Source organism: Symsagittifera roscoffensis, chromosome 6 (genome assembly GCF_963678635.1).
Source record: "Symsagittifera roscoffensis chromosome 6, txSymRosc1.1, whole genome shotgun sequence".
Classification (NCBI taxonomy): Eukaryota; Metazoa; Xenacoelomorpha; order Acoela; family Convolutidae; genus Symsagittifera; species Symsagittifera roscoffensis.
Window position 1 is genome coordinate 47,218,374 of NC_087067.1, and position 20,839 is coordinate 47,239,212.

Below are 20,839 nucleotides of genomic sequence, written 5' to 3' on the forward strand. Positions count from 1 at the left end.
AAAATTAAATAAATATCAAGTGAAAAGTGTTTGCAGAAATGTGATCAAATCTGCTCCAAAGGGGTTTGTTCGTTAGATTTAGCGTTTTTTTTTCAATCTTTTTGTTCCGATCCTTGAAATAGCAGAGGAATTTCGTATTCGGGTGTGTTTTACTTTCTTTTTGTTCCACGCAAAATCGGTTACCAGAAATAATCATCGGACTGGGTTAATGATATAATCATATTGAAGCTCTTTCAGTCGTGTTTCGAACCCCATTAAAAAGCTCCAAAATTTTTTCCTAATGTCGAGGAAAACCGATTTTAAATTTTTGTTTTTTCGTCTAATTTCGAGCTACGAAAGCCAGCGAGCAGGCTTATTTATGCTTTTTTTAAGCCGTTTACAATGGCTTATTTATAATTAATTTTAATTTTACTCGATAGAAGTTAGTTCAAACCCAGTCTGAGATTTTGAATGCCATTTTGAAAACAAAGAACCTCAAAACTCAACAAATTTCAGCAAAACAATAAGATTTTTTTGAATTTTATATATATTTTGTTTGTTTTTCTAGTCATTTCCATCAGAAACTGTTGTCCTGGTTGCCTATTTCACTATGATTGTCGAATATGCCTAAATTGTATTTTTACGTCAGATCCTTTTATCACACTACGCATAAAAAACTACACTAATTTGAAAAAAAAAATGTCTTGTAGTTTTTCGAAGACTATGGTCGGAACCTTCTGTGCGGTGCACAGTAACCGGCTATCCCTATTTATTTGAGGAAAGACTTCACGAAGTTCTTGATGATAGCGAAGTTTTTTTTGTCCTGCGCGTTCAATGTCGCCCAGTATGGTTTGCGTGATTAATTAGAACCAGCTGATCTCGAATCTATCATTTTGTATTCAATATTAAATCGCTAAGAGGCAATCGCGCTCTCGCCGAAACTTATTTCTTTAATTGAACACTTGGTAATAAATGAAACTGAACTCCTACTGTGGATATGTAACCCCAATTGTGTCATATGGCTCACCCATATGGAAAGCAAATAAGTGTGAATTAAGAATTATTGAAGATGTCCAAAGAAAAGCTACACGTTGGATACTGTCATGTAACAACATCAACTATAAAGACAGACTGATTAGATTAAACCTGCTTCCACTGTCTCTCTACCACGAAATGCACGACATTCTCTTGCTTCATAAAATAATAAACGACCAATACAACTTCCATTGGAGACAATTTGTTCAGTTCAAAGAATCTACAGCCCCAACAAGAAGATCAACGAAAAATAACTTAGCGCATAAAAATTATCATTACGAAAAATCGAAAAGCAATTTCTGGCACAGAACACCTATACTAGCAAGCAAATTTTTACAGACTCAGGAAGAAGAAGACCTGTTTGCGATGAAATACGAAAGACTCAAATCAAGCCTCAAAAACGTTTTCTGGATATATTTCATCAGTAAATATGAGGAAAGTGTCCCATGCACATGGAGAATAAACTGATGCAATAGCTGTGTAAACTCAAAGAAACTATAAAACTCAGTTTAAAACTCCCAACGCGGGGCATTTTAGCCCCATGGCTTTATGTCTAAATCCTTGTTTATTATTATTATTATTATTATTATTATATGTTTCGTTTTCCTTCGCCACTTTTGAAATTGTGCAATTATAAAATATTCATGGCCTCGTGGGGAACCCGCCCACCTTTTTTTGTTTCATTTTCTCAAAAGGCCAAATGATTTTCTCATTTGTACATCCCAAGCAATTTCAGTAAATCAGCGACATTTAATGCGCACTTGAATTATAAGTATATGTTGGCTTAATGCTGTTCAATTGGTCAAACTGTTTGGAATTTCTAGAAAAGAGCGAATCGTGAGCGTGATTGGTCGAAGTAATTCAGCTTAATTCTCAACGGAGAATAATATTATTCTTTCAGATTGCTGGTTCTTCAGAATTTATCTATCTAATTGAACCATGGCTTGCAAGTGGTGTCACAGTCAACTGTTTCCTTCGGATGATCCCGAAAAACTGAACGATGAAAACCCGAACTTTGGAATGTATTGTCCCAAAGAAGAGAAGGACGCGTGTGGTGTTGGGTTTGCTGTGGATATCAATGGAGAGCCGCATCGCCATATTGTGGACTCGGCCAGGACGATTCTGGAAAGAATGGAACATCGAGGAGGAGTGGGATGTGACAACGAAACAGGAGACGGAGCTGGAATTCTGGTGTCTATTCCGCATCACTTCTACAAATACTTGCTCATGTTAGTTTGGAAAAATAAATTTTTGTCGCTTTATTGTAAGTTTTTTAAGTTATAGAAAATATGAATAGTTTTTGATTATGACCATGAAAACTTAAGGTAGGCAAAAAAATTTTAATTTGAACCAGTCATGTATTAGTTTTTTTGAAGCCTCAAATGAGTTTCAAGAAAAAGATATGCTAAAATTTGCGTACTAGATAAAATTCAATGCTCGCGTAGTAGACAATACTTTAAGGCGGCGATGGAAAATAAACGTTCGATGTTAAAAGCATATAATATATCGAAAGTTCGGACTACGCCGTTCAGTACACTAGCAGTGAATTAGTTTGACTCTACTTTTTTTCCCAACTACCTTGCAAAAATAAATGCTCATTTGGTGGCACTTTTGCTATAACCACGATCTGTAACATTGGAAATTCTATAGCATTTGTTTTCTGCATTATTTGTGACTAGTGAGAGTGCTACTGAAGTTTAGCGCCCATGGCTGAGAGGGAAGGACGTGAGACTCCAAACCTCGAGGGCGATGGTTCGAATCCGGCAATTAGCAACTTTTGGTTCGAATCCGGCGAGGTTTACTAAGTCGATGCTTATTTCTACTTTTTCTAATTTACTTAATAGAGCTGCTTATTGTCCGTTTTCTCGCTAGTGTTTGCGAAGCGCATCTTCGCCTATGTGTAAATTTTTTATTCAAAGTGCTGGAGATAAGATAAGTTTGATGTCTTATAAATGAATTGTTAATACCTTAAAACAAGCGTGAATCAATTAGTGCTATTATAGAGGAGGGACGATTGAAGTAAATACCTTTAACGACAACGCATTAAATGCTGACTTTACTTAATTCCTGCAATATTGTATTGATGTATTTATATAATGCTGGTATGGGCCTTATCCAGCTTGTGCACGATCGTACCTAAACGGAAGGGCCATTTTTATAATTTACCCTTTTTTAAAAAACAATCGTGAAAGATTTTTCTATAGAAAAAAAAATTTCCCCTCATGCAATCAAAGAAATTCATAAGCAATTAAGAATGGCTAGTTGCTGTTCAATTAGCTAAAAGTGTTTAGATCATAATAATTTTCCAAACGAAAATAAGAAAAAAATAAAATCAAGACCAATAGGGCTTTAATATGATACCGCATTTTACTCATCAGGAGCTTTCCTCGAGGTAATCAAAAACGGCTCGTGTTTTTGTTCCGACGACTTAAAAAAGTGGTAAAGAACTAATAGCCGAATTTGAAAAAGGTTCGGCAAACAAATGTAGCATTTACAAACCGTTTCATAACAGAACAGAAGAGTTATGATTTTCAAAAACGTTTCTGCATTTTTTTGGATAAACGGTTCCTGCTAATGTTATATCAGCTCAGTCAACCTATGATGCGTAGTTTCAAGGGCGGAAATTGCAAATGCTTATGGCTGTATAAGAAGGGATGAATCGTAAGAATGTTGATTTAGAACATTTTAACTTGGTTTTTTTTTCTACGACAGTTTCATTTTCGACCTAACGAGGGTCGACCCATGTTTTTTCGCTTAAGTTGACGCTCAGTAATTGATTCTTAATCCCTGCTAACGCTGTTGATGAATCTCATCCGATATAAAGAGATGAAATTTTTGTAGATAAAGTTTTTTCGATTTTATCCAAGTAATTTTTTCAACTTAGTTTTTCAAAAATTGGCTTCCTTTTTTATTCTCGTCATGCAATGTTTTAATTGTATCACAAGTGGTACTTGTATCTCCTGGATCGTTATCTCCTGTACAGTAAACTTTTGAGAATAAACAATCCTAGAGTGAACTTGGAAGAAAAATCTCGCATTTTCGCACAGCTCGATTTGGATATTCGGTCATCCTGAATAGTTACTCGTGACATTTATTTTTTAATTATATGCACTGTTAGCAATCTAGGGCCGCATGATAAGCATCATTTTTATTTTCTGTAATGGATTGAACCGCTTCATTTAGCTGAACACCTTCAGCTGAATGAGAGAAAAACGTTTATTTTACGTGTAAAAATCATAATTACCAACAAAGAGATAGATCCAATTACAGATTTTATCAAATTCATCAGTGATAGCTTCAGATGAGAAATAAGGATTGATAGGGCCAATACTTCAAAGTGGAATGCTCAATTAGCTCGTAGGAGCGGCAGAGCTCAACTCATTTATAAAAATGGCCTTATGTAAAAAGCTGAACCCACGAAAACAGAGCACTTTAGATTCAGACAACTTCAAAGCTGAACCTTTGTTCAATTATTGAACTTTAGTGGCATGCCCTACCTAATCCGCTGGGGGAAGTTATTACTGTTCTACGGATTAGACGAAACTACAAACCCACTAAAATTAACGAACCCATTATCGCCAACAGTCCACAAGACTACAACAGCAACGCTAAGGCACAATCATTAGCATATTAAATGATTTTTGCAAAAGGTCACAATACTGTCTCTTATTCCAAACTTCTTAATGAGCTACGTATCCAAGTCCCAGGGGTAAACGCTACTGGATAATTGCCTGTTATTTAAACTACTGAAAACAGCTAGTTCGCATGGGTGAGACTATTTCTTCTATTTTGGATGTTTTAGTGGATTCAGGCAAGGTTCACTACTTTTTCCCTTACTCCTTGTTTCACTTGCGAAAGCAAATTACTTGTAATCGAGAACTAGACTTTTTCTTGTAAACAAAGTTCCTTACAAATTCTGCTAAGATGATGAGTTCTGCTGACATGCTCATTTCTGCAGGCACGCTTGTTTTTTTTGAAAATTCAAAAAGAACTGCCTCATAGTTTTTTGAGGAAACAATTATTTTTCTCAATTGTATTGGCAAAATGCTGTTTTTCCGGATTTGTAGTTTTCGTCCTAATTTCTATCGGCTGATTTTCCGTTTTTTAAATGCAATTTATATTATCTCGTGCACTTTCCCAGCAGTTTCTGTTTAAGCCTTAAGTGTAACAATTTTTGATTCAAACATTTACTATAACTGAAAGTTGTTCTGTAGTTTGTAAATTTACCACCTTTTATTTTTAATGATTTTTTTTCGGATCACGTAGGTACTCGTAGGTTAAGTTAAACGGGCTTCGTTTAACCGTGATTCGAACGGCATTTTAAACAAAATTTTTAGTCTAGTTTTGAGCGAGTGAAGCGATCAGTAACTTTCGTTATTACACTTGCGAAAGCAAGTGTCTTGTAATCGGGAACTAGATTTTTACCCGTAAACAACTTTTCTTACAAATCTTACTTTCTTTGTTATTACAACTTAACAAATTCCAGGATCTTTTGCACTTGGCCGAGAGATGCTGTGGTTTCCTTTGCACCCTAAGGTCTGGGGTTCGAGTTCCGGTCGGACTTAATTTTTTTCAGTATGTATGATTTTAAAAATTGAATTGTGGGATTTTCGTTAAAAATTGAACTGTGGGACTTTCGTTTGTCCGCTCAAATTTAGTCGGCGTAGATGCTACATCGCGGATTTTTCTCGTGCTGTGAGCAATTTTCATTATTGCTGCAAGTGTTGTTAGTTTTAGTTTTAGCAGGGGCGACTTGAAACTTATTTTTCAAAAATCGCTTTTTCGGCTCAACTTATATCTGCTCAAAAATTGTCGGCTTCGTTTCCGCTTCGTAAGTGTTGTTTTGTTGCTTATTTAATATTCAATTATTTTGATTGACATGGCATGTTCTGCCTAGAATGAACGTTTGTCGAGAAAACTTAGTTTGTTTACGAAAACAATAATTTTGGAAGTTTCATTTAGCGCATCCTTGGCAATAAAAACTAAAAATTGTGCAAAAAAGAGATTTTGTTTTTCGGTTTTCCTTATTTGTTTTTCACTTTTCCAAGACACCTGTTGTCGATTTTGATTTTGTACGGCTGCAATAAGCAAGCATTATCAAACTGCATAGTAGACGTTTTCTAGTTAACAACTAGTTTAACATAATCATTTGATAGCTTGCTTTATTAATGAAGGTAATTTTCATGAAAATGTGGGTCCAATAGAGTGGTGGTAAGAAGCGGGGGTATGTCGCGAAGGATCAAGAGTTCGAACTCGAAACCCTGCCAGTTTATAATTCAATGAAGGTAGTTCAGACTCTTATATAGGTCGTGATAATTTGTTTTTGGCTTTTTTTTTCAAGAAAAACTTATTTTTGAGGCTCAGATTTACTTCTTCGCGGGTTGACTTTTAATTTTTTTTTCTAGTTGAACTCAATTCCTTTGGTAAAAGGAAGGCACACTCCACTCTCGAATGTAAAAATCACGAAAAATGTGATCGACTTCTAATTTTGAAAACGGAATTCAATTATCAAATTTTCCAGCGGAATAAAAACTTTACCCAATGATCCAATTTTCTCAAATTGGGTTATTTTCATCAAAAAGTTTTAATTATATATTATTCGAGAAAACCAAAGAGGTTTAATTCCATCTATTTTTGATTTCGAAGTTTGATCTTTTTTCAAATTACGTTTATCTCTTTTTTTTGCGTTTCTCTCTTTTCCAACTGTCAGTTGGCTCTATTCATTATAGTTGCGAAGGTTGTTCATAACGTTTGCAATAGACTTGAAACTTTTCAAAAAAAAAATATTTTTTTTTCCGGCTCAACTGGTGTCTGCTCAAAAGTTGTCGGCTTTGTTTCCGCTTCGTCAGTTTTATTCCGTTACTAATTTCAAATTCAAATGTTTTGCTTGGCATGTTTGCCTAGATTGAAATTTTATCGAGACAAATGAACATTTCAGAAGACCGTTTTTTTAGCATTTTTTGATTTCTTGTACTTCTAATGTTTTTTATGTTTGTGTTGTATCGCAAGTGATGCGCAAGCTCTCTGCTTCGCCTCTGTGTTAATAATTTTTTTATTTTTTGGAATTTTTTGTGATACTTGCGCAGCGACCGGCGTCCCATAATTCTTTTCAGAAAATGTATTATTCCGCCAATAAAAGTTGTAACAATACAGGAAGTGTATCATTTCTTGAAAATGTTACTAGCAATAAATAGCTTTTTTAAAGTAAGTATTAAAAATTTAAGAAAATTGGTCATCGAAAGTCGATTATTCTCAAAACGAATTAGAACCTGCGGCTTAAATTTTAAAGTTTTGTTGTTAGCTACCCCACTGGTTATATCAGTACATTTTTGAAAAACTTGTTGCAATTTAGTCTTCTGTTATAGTTTTTTCTTTCAGATTTGCGACTGTGAAGTTGTTCCTTCGCAAAGTCTTGTTCCAATTTGGCCCTAGATTGTCTAAGAACGGACGATTGGTTTCAGGTTTGTTATTAAGTGAAAAGTGACAAGCAGCCTGAAGCAGGTTTTGCTATGTTTTTTTGTTGTGTCAGAGTCTGAGAACAACTAGTTTTTTTCAAATTCTTTTATCAAAGAATCAGAAAATTATTTTGAAAAAATTAAAATCTATCTAACCTTTAACATAAAGCACATAAAATTGACCGTGGTTTCATTGAAATACTAAAAAACGACTGGATTTGCTTCATTTTTGCTAAAATATTAGTCACTGCAACAAATTGACCAATCGAGATAAGTATACCAAAATTTCTATCTAACCTTTATCTCGATTGGTCGTTTTGCTGCTGTGACCAATATTTTGGCGAAAATGAAACGAATCCAAAGTTTCTTATCTTTCAATGAAACGACGGGCATTTAACTTGCTGCTATACAAAAATGATTCTTTTTCCAGAAATGAAAATCTCTTGTACTTTTAATTAAGAGTCTACGAACGTAGTGAAGACTCTTGTATTGGTCGTGGGGATTTTTTTTTTCAGGAACAAGATTTAAAATGCTCTTGTAACGCAGTTTTTTTTCCATATATGTCAATGCATTTAGGTATATATGCATTTTTTGAGTTCAATTCTAATTCAACTGCTGAAAGTTAGTTGAATTGTTTTTTCCCAATAGGAACGTGAAAATAGCGCAAAAAACGTACGACTTTTGGTATCGAAAGTGGAATTTAGTTTTTAGATGTCCCAGCGGAATAATTTTTTTTACTATTGATCCAGTTTTCTCAAATTGAGTTAGTTTTATCAAAAATATCAATCTTAAGTTCGTCTTGAAATTCAAAGAGGGTTAAGGCCATATATTTTTTACATGAAATTCAAAGTTGAAGTTTAAAAAAAAACATATATACTTTTTGGTTCCTTGCGTTCATTGACTCTTTTCCAACTGTCTTTCGGCTATTTATATATTTTTTAGGCAAAACATGATGCCAGCAGCTGTTGACACCTGGATTGTAAATACGATATTGAAAAATTGAGAGCTAAAAATAATTGACTTTTGAAAAACAACATTTCTGCCTTTTTTTTCTTCAAATTATTGATTATTACAAGGCATTGATTATTTGGCGAACTGCTAGTGACAGTTTTACGGCCGATCTTGTACGCGCGGTCATAACTAAATCCATCAGTATAAGCACTCTAATACGCGTGAAATTTTTCCCTGCTTTTTGTTTGCGTCACAAGATATGCTGCTTATAAGTGAGGGCCTTTTCAAATAGTGTGCAGATTTATCTTTACTAAAATAGAAATTGTGCTGTTCCAACTTCATGTAAAAGGTTTGTTCTCAGCAATATTGGTAGGAGATTTTTTCAGTGCCCTTTGTTGTGAAAATAAAGCGGTTGATTTTGACCATTTTTGAAATGCATATATGTATGTTATCTAGTGCGTAGGAGCGTAGCAAATAACTGGAAGGTATTATTCTTCCTCAAATTACCCCCTTGGTGTTTTTCCATTGATGCACCATGTGAAATTCCTGATCAATTTTGTTCATGCTGTTGTAGTGTTCAATAAGGAGTGGATAGATGGAACCGTATGTAAGCTTCTCGATGGAGTATAGCCTGTTAATTGCACATTTTTATGATCGAGAACTACTTATTAGTATTTTGGAAGGCACGTTTTAGCTGTAGAACTTGAACAAAAAAAAACTCAAAGCTGAAATTGAATATATTATGTTTACAAAATATAAGCGTCATTTTATTGCGCACCGATATAATAATTCAACTGATTTCTTTCGTCTCCTTTTCTCGTATTTTTCAAGTCAAAAGCAATAAATGACCGTTTAGTAGATACCAAATAAAAACTGAACAAATGGTCAATTTTATGTCAATTTAGTACTCGTCGGGTTTGATCAATTTTATTGACTTGTCAGTCAATCTTGCGTTTGGTCAGCCAGCAGTAGAAAGCCACGATGTTATCAAAATCTGGTCGTGCTTGAAAATACATGAAGCATTGATTTGGTCAATTAGTGATGCAAATCTCATTTTCCTACCAAAATAGGTCCCCTCGAGTTTCTAGCTTTTTAATTCAATTTTTACCCTTGTTTCCTCAAGTTTGAAAGGTGGATTTGAACGCAGTTCAATGGGTATTTTTAAGAGCGTAATCAAACGGAAAGTTGCCTTTTTAGTGCATTGAGACTAGCAGTATAAATCCGTTTTTGAAAGAGCAAGTTGATGAAAGGAAGCAGTTAGCCATTTTGATACTGGCTGTGTAAATTCATGCGGCATCGGTGGGACTAAAAATACTGGCCACTTAACTCAGACACCATTTAGCGCTAACTCCTAGTTCATTTTTTGCCCCTCATTTTCAGTTTTATGAAAGGTTTTAAATCTAAAATTATCAATTAGCTACGAAGTAAATTTTCACTTATGTTCTTTGAATTTCATTTTGCCATGCTGGCTTTTCACGTTCAATTGGAGCCAAAGTGGTGATCGTGCAAATTCTAGCTAAATACAAGTGCGAAAAGTCCGTTTTATTGCTCTAGATATTGATATACCCACTTAATTAAAGTGTTCATTACTGTCTGTATTTCTATGCGAGTGAGCGCTGTCAACAATTTTGGTATAGTGGAGAAATCGAGTGCCTATCAAACCAGAGGATGGAGTTTGAACCCAGGGCTTGGAAACATTAATGACCATCAATTATCTGCATTTATTGCAATAGAACACGAAGGCTATAGTACTCTGCTTGCTGTTGAAGTTTGCCAATTGTCTTATAAATAACAAAAGTAGCCTGTTGTAGTAAGAGTAGCTCAAAAAGTTCCGATCGCGTGACTTTTATAAGGAAAAACAATGAAAAAATGAGTTTTTAATTTTTTTTTATTAGCAGAAGGTTAAGCATTGGTTAATGAGCTGTAAGGATTAGTTAATAATGTTAGCTAGAATTTTAAAAAAATAATAAATTGATCATGCTTCCTTTAAAAAGAAGAATTAGGTTGGAAAATCAGTCTGCTGAAGTTTCCTGTCTGAAAAACTATAAAAAAAATGAATACCCTTTTTTCTACTCCTGAATTTTTTGGGAATCCGAGTGACGACCGATAGGGCTTTGATATGAGGCCGCCTTTGATCTTATACGTGATTTCTTTGTGGCTATCAAAATCAGGCGGAACAAAACATAAGCCAATCCATAGTTCATTCCCAACCCTTAAGAGGGTAGTCGTAACCGGGCCTATTCTCATGAGCGAAAGTTCTCAACCAATCAACGCCTTTTAAACTGCCTAAGGCGGACTGAATTTCTTGCTTCGTTTTCGCATCTGAGCTTGATTGATTGACAAAAGTTTCGCTCATTCAGTCCTTCGCGCATTAGAGATTTCCCTAGTCGGAAAAATAGGCAGCAATTAACAATTTGCTTGTTGAAATATGTATCCAAGAAAACAAGCTTTACCGCGCTTTTGCAACGCGAAAATTCCTATAGTCCTGTTTTTGAACTAAAACGGGGAAATAATGGATGAATCCAATTGTTTTTCAGGCCGGGATGTGTTGCGAAGTTTTAAAGAGATTTTAAAAAACGACCGGAAAAACCTGGCTGTGATTATATAAGTTTTATTGTGCTGAGCACTTAAAGTAGGGAAGATTTTTGTCTTTGGGTGTGCTGTATTGTTCTTTTAAACTTTTTTCTCACGCAAAATCAGGTTTCAAGTTAATGATCGGAATGAGACGAGTGATATATCATATTATAGCTCTTTCAGTCTTGTGTCAAGAAAAGCCGGTTTGAAGTGTTTGATTTTTTTTTTGTTCAATTTCGAGCAAATAAAGCGAGTGAGAATGTATATAATAGGGCGATATGCTTTTAATTAAGCTGTGAAATCTTGGTTTTACTCCATTTTAATTATAGGAATAGAAATTTTAATTATAGGAATTTAATTTTGGAAATAGAAATTTTTGAAAAGGTTTTCTACAAAAACTAATTTTTTGGTTTTCATATCGAAAAAATTTGTCTATTATGCCTGAATCTTAAGCTTTCATTCAGATCTTCTCATCACGTCGCGGACAGCAATCATCCATCCTTGTTGTTCCGAATACTCTCAAAAAAGGAAATGAACTATGATTATGCTTTGTTTTTAAGATTCAATGAATATTGGAAGACTCATGTAGTTCTTGATTTTAAAAAAAAATTCAGGTTAACTTTCAAAATTTGTTCAGGCTCAATTTCATTTTTTCGTGGTTTGACTTTTGGTTTCTTTTTTAAGTTCAGTTCGTTTCCTTTGTAAAAAGGAAGGCAAACTCCGCTATCGAACAGCAAAATTGGAAAGCTCGCGAAAAACGTGATTGACTTCTTATTTCGAAAATGGATTTTAATTTTCACATTTCCTAGCCAAATAAACAATTTAAATATTAATCCAGTTTTCTCAATTGAGTTTATTGGAAAAGTGCCTTTCATAATCGAATCAGGCGCACAGAAACATTTTAATCGATGTTGCTGTAATACCATTGGTAACAATTGATTTGATACCTTGATTAACAAGACATTAAAACGGCAAAGTTCTCGTGAGCCAGAAAAAAGTAGCTGCAATTCCTATTTTAAAGACAGGAAATAGTAACACCACACTATTTTGACCTACAAAAAGAACAACCAAAGATTTTTTCAACATTTTAGGAAGCGGTGGTGCTCATCGATCAGTTAAATCTTTTATCTATTATATATTTAAACGCGGGCTTCACTATCTCGCCATGCTTAATTTCTTTGACGTTTAAATTCATTGATTATTCCACCAAGTAAGAAATAATTAACCCAATCGAGGGATGCTATCAGGGCTCTCCAGGGGTTGCGAATTGGTCTTCCAAGTATGAATACCCAAGTTTACGAGGTACGACGATTTTTGTGATGTTTTCAAAAACTTAGATTTATGGAAATTTGAAGTTCACAACCTTGTAATTGGGTGTTTTCAGGTTACTCTCAAAGGTTGTAAATCTTGCCTCCAAGTGTGACTGTTCAAACGCTCTTAGTTACCCAAATATGATGTTTTTTCAAGATATTTCAAAGAACTTAGATTTAAAAAATTTTACAACATTGGAAATTCAGAACCTTTTAGCTGGGTGCTTCCAAGGTATTTTCAGGGGTTGCAAATTTTTCCTCCAAATATGACTACTAAAACCTTAGTTTCCAAGGTTAGACATTTTTCAATGTGTTTCAAAATTAAAATAAATTAACTAACTTTGGAAATCCCTATCCTATAGTGGATTGTTCTCAAGTTACTCTCAATGGTTGCAAATCTTGCCTCCAAATTTGACTGCTCGGCCCCTTTTAGTCTCCGACATATGAAATTTTATGGTTTTTCATAATTTGAATAAAAAAACTTTACAAAATTTGAAATTCCAACATTGTAATTGGGTGCTTTCAGGGTACTCTCAGAGGTTGCCGATCTTGTTTCCAAGTTTGACCGCTCAAGTCATCTTAGTTTCCGAGATATGATGGTTTTTGCGTAACCAAAAGTTCGAAGCACCGGAGGTGCGGTACACGGTGGTATAATTGATTTCTGTCGGAAAAGGTTGTCACATACAGGAAGAAGTATTCTGTCTTTTCAGGCAGGAGTACAAAGTGGTTCTACCAGAAGCAGGAAGGTATGCCACCGGAATCATTTTCCTAGACAGACTCGAGAGGTCCAGGAATCAATGCATGAACCACTTCAAAGAACTCATAGCTGAATGTGATTTAAACATACTTCACATCAGACAAATGCCGACAAACAACTCATGTTTGGGGAATACTGCACGATCTGCTGAGCCGCATATTATTCAGGTGTTCCTAACTGCCCAGGATCCGACCGATGATTTCGAGAAGAATGTGTACCTACTGAGGAAGCAGGCAACGCATCAAGTTCCGGGTCCGCACAACTTGCGATTCTACATTTGCAGTTTGTCTACTTCAACAATCACTTACAAGGGTTTGTTCACGTCTTTCCAACTGTTTCAGTATTATCCAGACCTGATGAGTCCAAATTTCAAGTCCAAACTGGCACTGGTTCACAGTCGCTTTTCAACTAATACCTTCCCTTGCTGGGAACGAGCTCATCCCCAACGTATGCTTTGTCACAATGGAGAAATAAACACACTTCGGGGAAACGTGAACAGGATGAGATCACGTGAAGGAGTAATGTTCAGTAAAAAGTACGGAATGTCTCTTCAGAAACTGTTTCCAGTTGTCGAGGCTGATGTCAGTGACTCGGGTGCATTTGACAATGTGATGGAGTTTATCCACAACACGAGTGACAGGACTCTGTATGAGTCTATTTTAATGATGGTACCCGAGGCCTGGGAGCAGGATCCGAATATGGATCAGAAGCGAAAAGACTACTACCGGTTCAATTCCTATGTAATGGAACCCTGGGATGGACCTGCCTTGCTTGCCTTCTCGGATGGACGATACATAGGAGCTGTGTTGGATAGAAATGGCCTAAGACCTTCGCGTTTCGTTCAAACTACAGACGGCTTCTTGTATATGTCAAGTGAAACTGGCGTTGTAGATATAGCGCCAGAGAAGGTGGTACTGAAAGGGCGCCTGAAGCCTGGACGGTTGCTTCTTGTCGATACAGTCAAAAAGAAGTTCTTTGAGGACAGCAGCCAGAAAGCTGAAATCAAGGATGAAGTGAGTAACAGATTCCCGTATGGAGAGTGGTGTCGACATGAAATTCACATAAACGACATTCCGCTTCCTGCTGCCGAAGTTAATGGCCATGCTAGTCACATGATGAACGGACATGTTGGATCTGAAGTCGCTATGAATGGATATGGTAGTGATTCTGACGCTAAAGACATCATAGTCCAGCTTCTGGAAAGTGACAGACGATTGATAAGTTTCGGATACACAAATGAGATCATCAACTTGATCTTGGCACCGATGGTCGTTAATAAGAAAGAAGCACTGGGATCCATGGGAAATGACGCGCCTCTTGCATGTCTGTCCAAGTTCAATCCTCCTATCTATGATTACTTCAAACAGCAATTTGCACAGGTTACGAACCCTCCAATTGACCCATTCCGTGAAAAAATCGTGATGTCAGCCAGATGTCCCATTGGACCAATGCAGAATCTTTTAGAACCTTCCGAGGAATGGAGCAAGAGAATCGTTTTAGACCAACCAATTCTGACTGTAAGAGAAGTTGAAGGAATTAAAGCCCTGACTAAAAATGATTACAAAACGGCGACAATATCAATTGTCGTTGAAGCTAATGAGTATATGCTGAAAAGAGAGTTGGATCGAATTTGTGCGGAGGCTGCAAAATTGGTACAAAGTGGTGCGACATACTTAATTTTAAGTGACGAAGGAATTGGCAAGGAAAAAGTGCCTATTAGTAGTCTTCTAGCACTAGGAGCGATCCATCAACATCTGATTCAGAAGAAGCTCAGGTCGAAAACTAGTCTGATAGTGAAAACTGGAGAAGCGAGAGAAATGCATCATTTCTGTGTCCTGATTGGATACGGAGCCGATGCAGTTTGTCCTTACGTCATCTTCGAAACTATGAATAGAATCAAAGCTGCGATCGATCCGAACCTTACTTCGGAAGATATCGAGAGGAATTTCAAATACGCTTGCGTTGTCGGGATCAACAAAGTCATGGCAAAAATGGGAATCAGTACCCTTCAAAGCTATAAAGGAGCCCAGATTTTTGAGCCTTTGGGTCTTTCTGAAGAAGTGGTGAAAAAGTGCTTCACTGGGTCTCCAACGCGTCTTGGAGGCTGTGGGTTTAAAGATTTAGCCAACGAGGCTCTCAGTCGCCACAGCATTGCTTACAATCAGTTTGGTCAATTCGGAGTTGTAAACAACATCGCAAACAACCCTGGAGTCTATCACTGGCGTAAAGGTGGCGAGAAACATCTTAACGAACCAGAGGCAGTAGCAGCGTTGCAAGAGGCTGCAAAATTAAATTCCAGAGCTGCCTACAAAAAGTACAGCGAAATCACTCAGGAAATGAATCGTTATTGCACAATCAGAGGCCAGTTTTGTCTAGTTCAGCCTATCCACGGACAGATCTCAATTGACGAAGTGGAGCCGGCTGTAAACATAGTTAAACGATTCGCAACTGGAGCTATGAGCCTTGGTAGCATCTCAGACGAGGCTCACAAAACATTGGCAGTTGCAATGAACCGAGTGGGTGGAAAGTCGAATTCAGGCGAGGGAGGCGAGATCGAAGTTCGCTTCATGGATAACGTGGACTCCTACAAATCGACCCGATCTGCAATCAAGCAGGTGGCCTCGGCTCGGTTTGGCGTCACTTCGGCTTATCTGAGTCACGCGGATGACTTGCAAATCAAAATGGCACAAGGTGCAAAACCAGGCGAAGGCGGTGAGCTGCCGTACTATAAAGTGACAGAGGATATTGCGGAAGCAAGACACGCAATTCCATATGTGGGGTTGATTAGTCCCCCACCGCATCACGACATCTATTCGATTGAAGACCTCGCTCAGTTGATTTACGATCTGAAATGTGCGAATCCGTATGCAAGAGTGAGTGTCAAATTGGTGTCGGAGTTGGGCGTTGGAATCGTCGCAGCTGGAGTAGCGAAAGGCAAAGCAGACTTGATTACGATTTCTGGACATGACGGAGGAACTGGGGCAAGCAGTTGGACGGGAATCAAACATGCTGGGCTACCGTGGGAAATGGGACTCTCGGAAGCCCATCAGGTGTTAGTCAGGAACGGACTCAGGTCAAGAGTGCGAGTACAGGCTGACGGACAAATCAGATCAGGGCTTGATGTCGTAATTGCTGGAATCCTAGGAGCCGATGAGTTTGGATTCTCGACTGCACCTCTGATTACTCTAGGATGCATCATGATGAGAAAATGTCATCTTAACACATGTCCTGTAGGAATTGCCACCCAAGATCCGGAGCTGAGAAAAAAGTTTGCCGGAGAACCAGAGCATTTGTTGAACTATCTTTTCCTGTTGGCCGAGGAAATACGACAAATTATGAGCACGCTGGGTGTGAAAAAGTTTGATGACCTGATTGGTCAAACGAAGTTTCTTGGAATCAAGCAGCCGTTAACCGATAAAGCCAGAACCCTGGACTATCACAGTATCTTGCATCGAGCGTCTGATGACCAAACTGAGATGGTAGGTGGGTGTGTAAAGCAAGAGTTCAATCTAGAAAATCGTCTGGATTACCAGATCTACAAGCAAGTGCTTCCAGTCATCGAAGGTCATCAGAATCGAATGGAGGTTCAATACGAAATCAAAAATGTTGACAGGGCCTTTGGAGCTTCATTGAGTTACTTCATTTCTAGAAAGTACGGGGAAGCTGGTTTACCGGAGCATTTTGGAGTTGATATTAAACTGAAAGGATCAGCTGGTCAAGCTTTTGGTTCCTTCTTGGCAAAAGGGGTGCACCTTGAGCTGGAAGGCGATTCCAATGACTACGTGGGTAAAGGACTCTCGGGTGGCGAGATTGTAATATTCCCTCCAAAGGAAAGTATATTCAAATCGGACGGATCAATCATCGTGGGAAACGTTTGCTTATATGGGGCAACTGATGGGAAAGCTTTCTTCAGAGGACAAGCCTGTGAGCGGTTTTGTGTCAGAAACTCAGGAGCAATCGCTGTTTGCGAGGGCTGTGGAGATCACGGGTGTGAATACATGACTGGCGGTATAGCAATCATATTAGGAAGACCTGGGCGTAATTTCGCTGCTGGAATGTCAGGAGGATTTGCTTTCGTATATGACGAGGATCGTGTCTTTTCTTCTTTGTGCAACACGGAGACAGTCGATTTGGAGGCACTCAACTTAAACGAAGATCTCGATCTGGTTCATGGTCTATTGAAGGAGTTCAAAGAAAAGACTGGATCGGTGGTGGCTTCTGAGATCTTAGCGTCGTGGCCCGAATCCTGCAAAGACTTCCACAAAGTTTTCCCAAAAGAGTACAAACGTGCGCTCCGAGATATCGAAATAAAGAGACAACAGGAGGCTGTAAAAGTTCTTGAAGTGAAGTCGGGAAATGGCGACGTTAAAACATCTCCGAGCAAGGAGAAATCCTCTTTAGATATTGAAGACATCATTCAAAATCCTAAATTAGCTAAGAAGCTAAACAAAACTAAAGGTTTCATGTTGTACAAAAGAGTGGACAAGAATTACCGAGACGTGAAAGATAGAATGAAAGACTTCGGAGAGATTCAGGATCACAAGTTTGTGAAAGATACTATCAAGTATCAAGCAGCGAGATGCATGGACTGCGGAGTCCCATTTTGTCAGTCCGAGAGCGGATGTCCCCTGGGTAACATCATTCCGACTTGGAACAACCTGGTCTTCCAAGGCAACTGGAAAGAAGCTTATCTGCAGTTAGCACAAACCAACAACTTCCCAGAATTCACTGGGCGTGTCTGCCCTGCTCCCTGCGAAGGTGCATGTGTGCTTGGAATCAATGCTCCTCCAGTTAACATCAAAAACATTGAGAATACAATAATTGAGACTGCTTTTGAAAAAGGCTTCGTCAAACCTCAGCAGATCCCATTCCGAACTGGACACAGAGTTGCCATCATCGGCAGTGGCCCAGCAGGTCTGGCAGCTGCCGCCCAGTTGAACAGCGCTGGTCACTGGGTGTTCGTTTTCGAACGCAATGACAAAGCGGGCGGACTTTTAAGATACGGGATCCCAAATATGAAACTGGACAAGAAAATTCTCGACAGAAGAATTGATCTGATGAAAGACGAAGGTATTACGTTTATAACCAACACAGAAATCGGTAAAGATGTCCCAGCGAAGAGTTTGATGAATGATTACGATGCTGTGCTTCTAACAGTAGGAGCAACTTGGCCACGAGGTCTTAACATCCCAGGAAGCAATGCTAATGGGATCCATTTCGCAATGAGTTTCCTGGAAACGTGGCAGAAACACCAAGGCAAAGGAAAGGACGATATTCTAAAGTTACTGGCTGCAAACAAAGACGTCATCATCATCGGTGGCGGGGATACTGGAAATGATTGTATTGGTACCTCGCTAAGGCAAGGGGCCAAGTCTATCACAAATTTCGAAATCTTACCGGAATCACCCGAATCCAGAGCAGACGATAATCCCTGGCCGCAATGGCCGAGAATATTCCGAACTGATTACGGTCATGCTGAGGTCAAAGCTAAGTTCAAAAACGACCCGAGGCAATATTGCATTTTGAGCAAAAACTTCACTGCTGATGAAAATAACAACCTGACTGGAGTTGATACGGTGAAAGTGAAGTGGACGAAGGATAACAGTGGAAGATTTACCATGAGCGAGATTCCGGGAAGTGAAGCTCACTTCAAAGCAGACATGGTGCTCCTCGCGATGGGGTTCCTGGGTCCGGAGAAGACGATAGCCTCTGAACTGAAACTCAATTTGGACAACAGAGGCAATGTCAAGTGCGGAGGCGACGGACCTAAGAAGTACACAACGTCTATCAACCGAGTGTTCGCGGCCGGAGATTGCAGACGAGGCCAGAGTCTGGTTGTGTGGGCTATCAATGAAGGTCGTCAAGCTGCAAGGGAGATTGACATTTTCCTAATGGGAAAAACCACACTGCCGGTGACTGGAGGAATCTCAATGTGATTGACAAAACTGTTCAAAAGACATTTAGCAAGCTTTAAAATATATAAAAATAAATCAACGGTAACTGAAATATTTGATAATGCCTCTTTGTTTGGCTGCTTTCACTTCCAACCAAGTCTCTGCAACATTTTGAATCCTTTGCAATGCTCATATGCTGTTAATTTGAGTTGTTCGTACGGTAACTTTGTATCTGAAGCTAGATTACGGTAATTTGTATCTGAAGCTAGATTAGCTGTATATATCTTCTGTCTTTGTAGCACTGTTGAACATCTTAGATCTCACTCGCAGTTTTCAATCGCAATCTGAATTCGTGTTTTGATTTGTAATCATCATCAATCACGCGAAAATCAACTTTTCCATCATGAAGTGACCTCAGATGCCGCCACTTTAGATAGATACTTCCAAGCTAGTTTAATGTCCATAGTGCCGATATTCTTTGTAGAGTACACTCTTTCTTGACGTTGACGTTTATTCCCCGATATAGCTTTTCTTTTAAAATTAAATAAGTGCTAAATATGATGCAGATTTCAAATATGAATTGCCAATAACCAAATAGCTATTACTATTCAAGTTAAATATTTAACTTATATTGTGTCCTATATTGCTGTAAATGGATAAGTTGAAAAAAATTAAGTCGAGCAAAATGTGATTTTCAAAAATTTTTCGAAAATTTTGCCGAACTTTTTTTAGGTCGACCAAATTGATTTTCAGAAGAAAAGCTCCCAGAACACTATAAAGACCCAATTTTGACCAAGGTAATTTTTTGTTCTTTTTAAAGTCCAATTGTTTTTCCGATTACTAAATGGATGTTAACGCGATAATGTGCGATGCTCTTATTTTAAAATGACTCAATCTGTGAAAAGAAAAGCACTCAATGGCCCTGTTTTTTTTTTCATTTTGGCTTTTCTTATCCATGGAGTATGATTGATTCAGGATTTTCTGTAGTAACCACAAGGTTTCTTGTTCATTAACGCTTTAAACTATCGTTTGGTTGCGTTGACTTGATCCAAACAAAATTCAAACGCATGGCTTTGACAGTCGAACAGTATTCTTTTAAATAGATGTTCCAAAGTTTATGATGCTATCTATTAATTAACATTATAAATTTAATTTGCCGAAATATTTCATTGATAATCAATTGTAGCTCTGATATAATAAAAGGTTCTTTGTATGCCAGTCCGTTTTTGCCATGGTTAAGGAGCTTATTGTTTCAAACCAACCGGACGCAATAAGTTGAGACTATTGGAATCGGAGAAAAAAGGCAGACAATCCAAGTTGTCCGTTTCTTCGCGACGAAACGCTGGAGAAATTTATTGCTAAACATTAGTTTTATCAAAAGTATCTAAATATCTAAAGTTTCTCCCTCTCATACCGATACAAAAAATGAGACCGTATTTGCAAGCTAAGCCTAGAAAAGAGTTTTTGTTTCAGTCTGATTCGTTAACGGATTTCGGTCGTTAAGTTTTTATTGTTCTTCAGAATTTTTTTTTCACGCACAACTTTGCCCTATCGTGTTGATTTGTTTACTCACTATTATTTTTTGCAATTTCCTTGAGTTCATTGAGCTTTTTCTAATTGCCTGTTTGTAAATTTTGTTTAAACGAATTTGCAATGCAAAATATGAAATGAACTTTTTGAACATCTATCTACAAACATGACTGGCTGTATCAGACCGAAGACCGGTATGCTTGAGGTGCCAAAAATCCATTGCTGGCTGATATATTCCGATTGTCTGCGAAAACTGAAAGACTAACAAGGATAGCCTGTTGCTGTTCAAGTAGCACAGAATGTTCCGATCATATTCATATAAAAACTTTAAGTGTCGTTTTTAGCGGGCAGTGT

At 37.7% G+C, this 20,839-nt stretch overlaps 1 protein-coding gene across 1 annotated transcript; it reads left to right on the forward strand.

The window, feature by feature from the left end:
• The first annotated feature begins 1,898 nt into the window (after window positions 1–1,898).
• On the forward strand, window positions 1,899–20,173 carry LOC134848895 (uncharacterized). The gene is made up of 2 exons (XM_063866431.1): window positions 1,899–2,243; window positions 13,015–20,173. The coding sequence occupies exons 1-2, from the start codon at window positions 1,954–1,956 to the stop codon at window positions 18,995–18,997; spliced, it is 6,273 nt and encodes a 2,090-aa protein (XP_063722501.1). The 5' UTR covers window positions 1,899–1,953; the 3' UTR covers window positions 18,998–20,173.
• The last annotated feature ends 666 nt before the right edge of the window (window positions 20,174–20,839 follow it).

Coding starts and splice junctions, on each gene's coding strand:
- LOC134848895 (XM_063866431.1), top strand. CDS start 1,954: ATGGCTTGCAAGTGGTGTCACAGTCAACTGTTTCCTTCGGATGATCCC. Junction 2,244..13,014: donor TTCTACAAATACTTGCTCAT/GTTAGTTTGGAA, acceptor CTGTCTTTTCAG/GCAGGAGTACAAAGTGGTTC.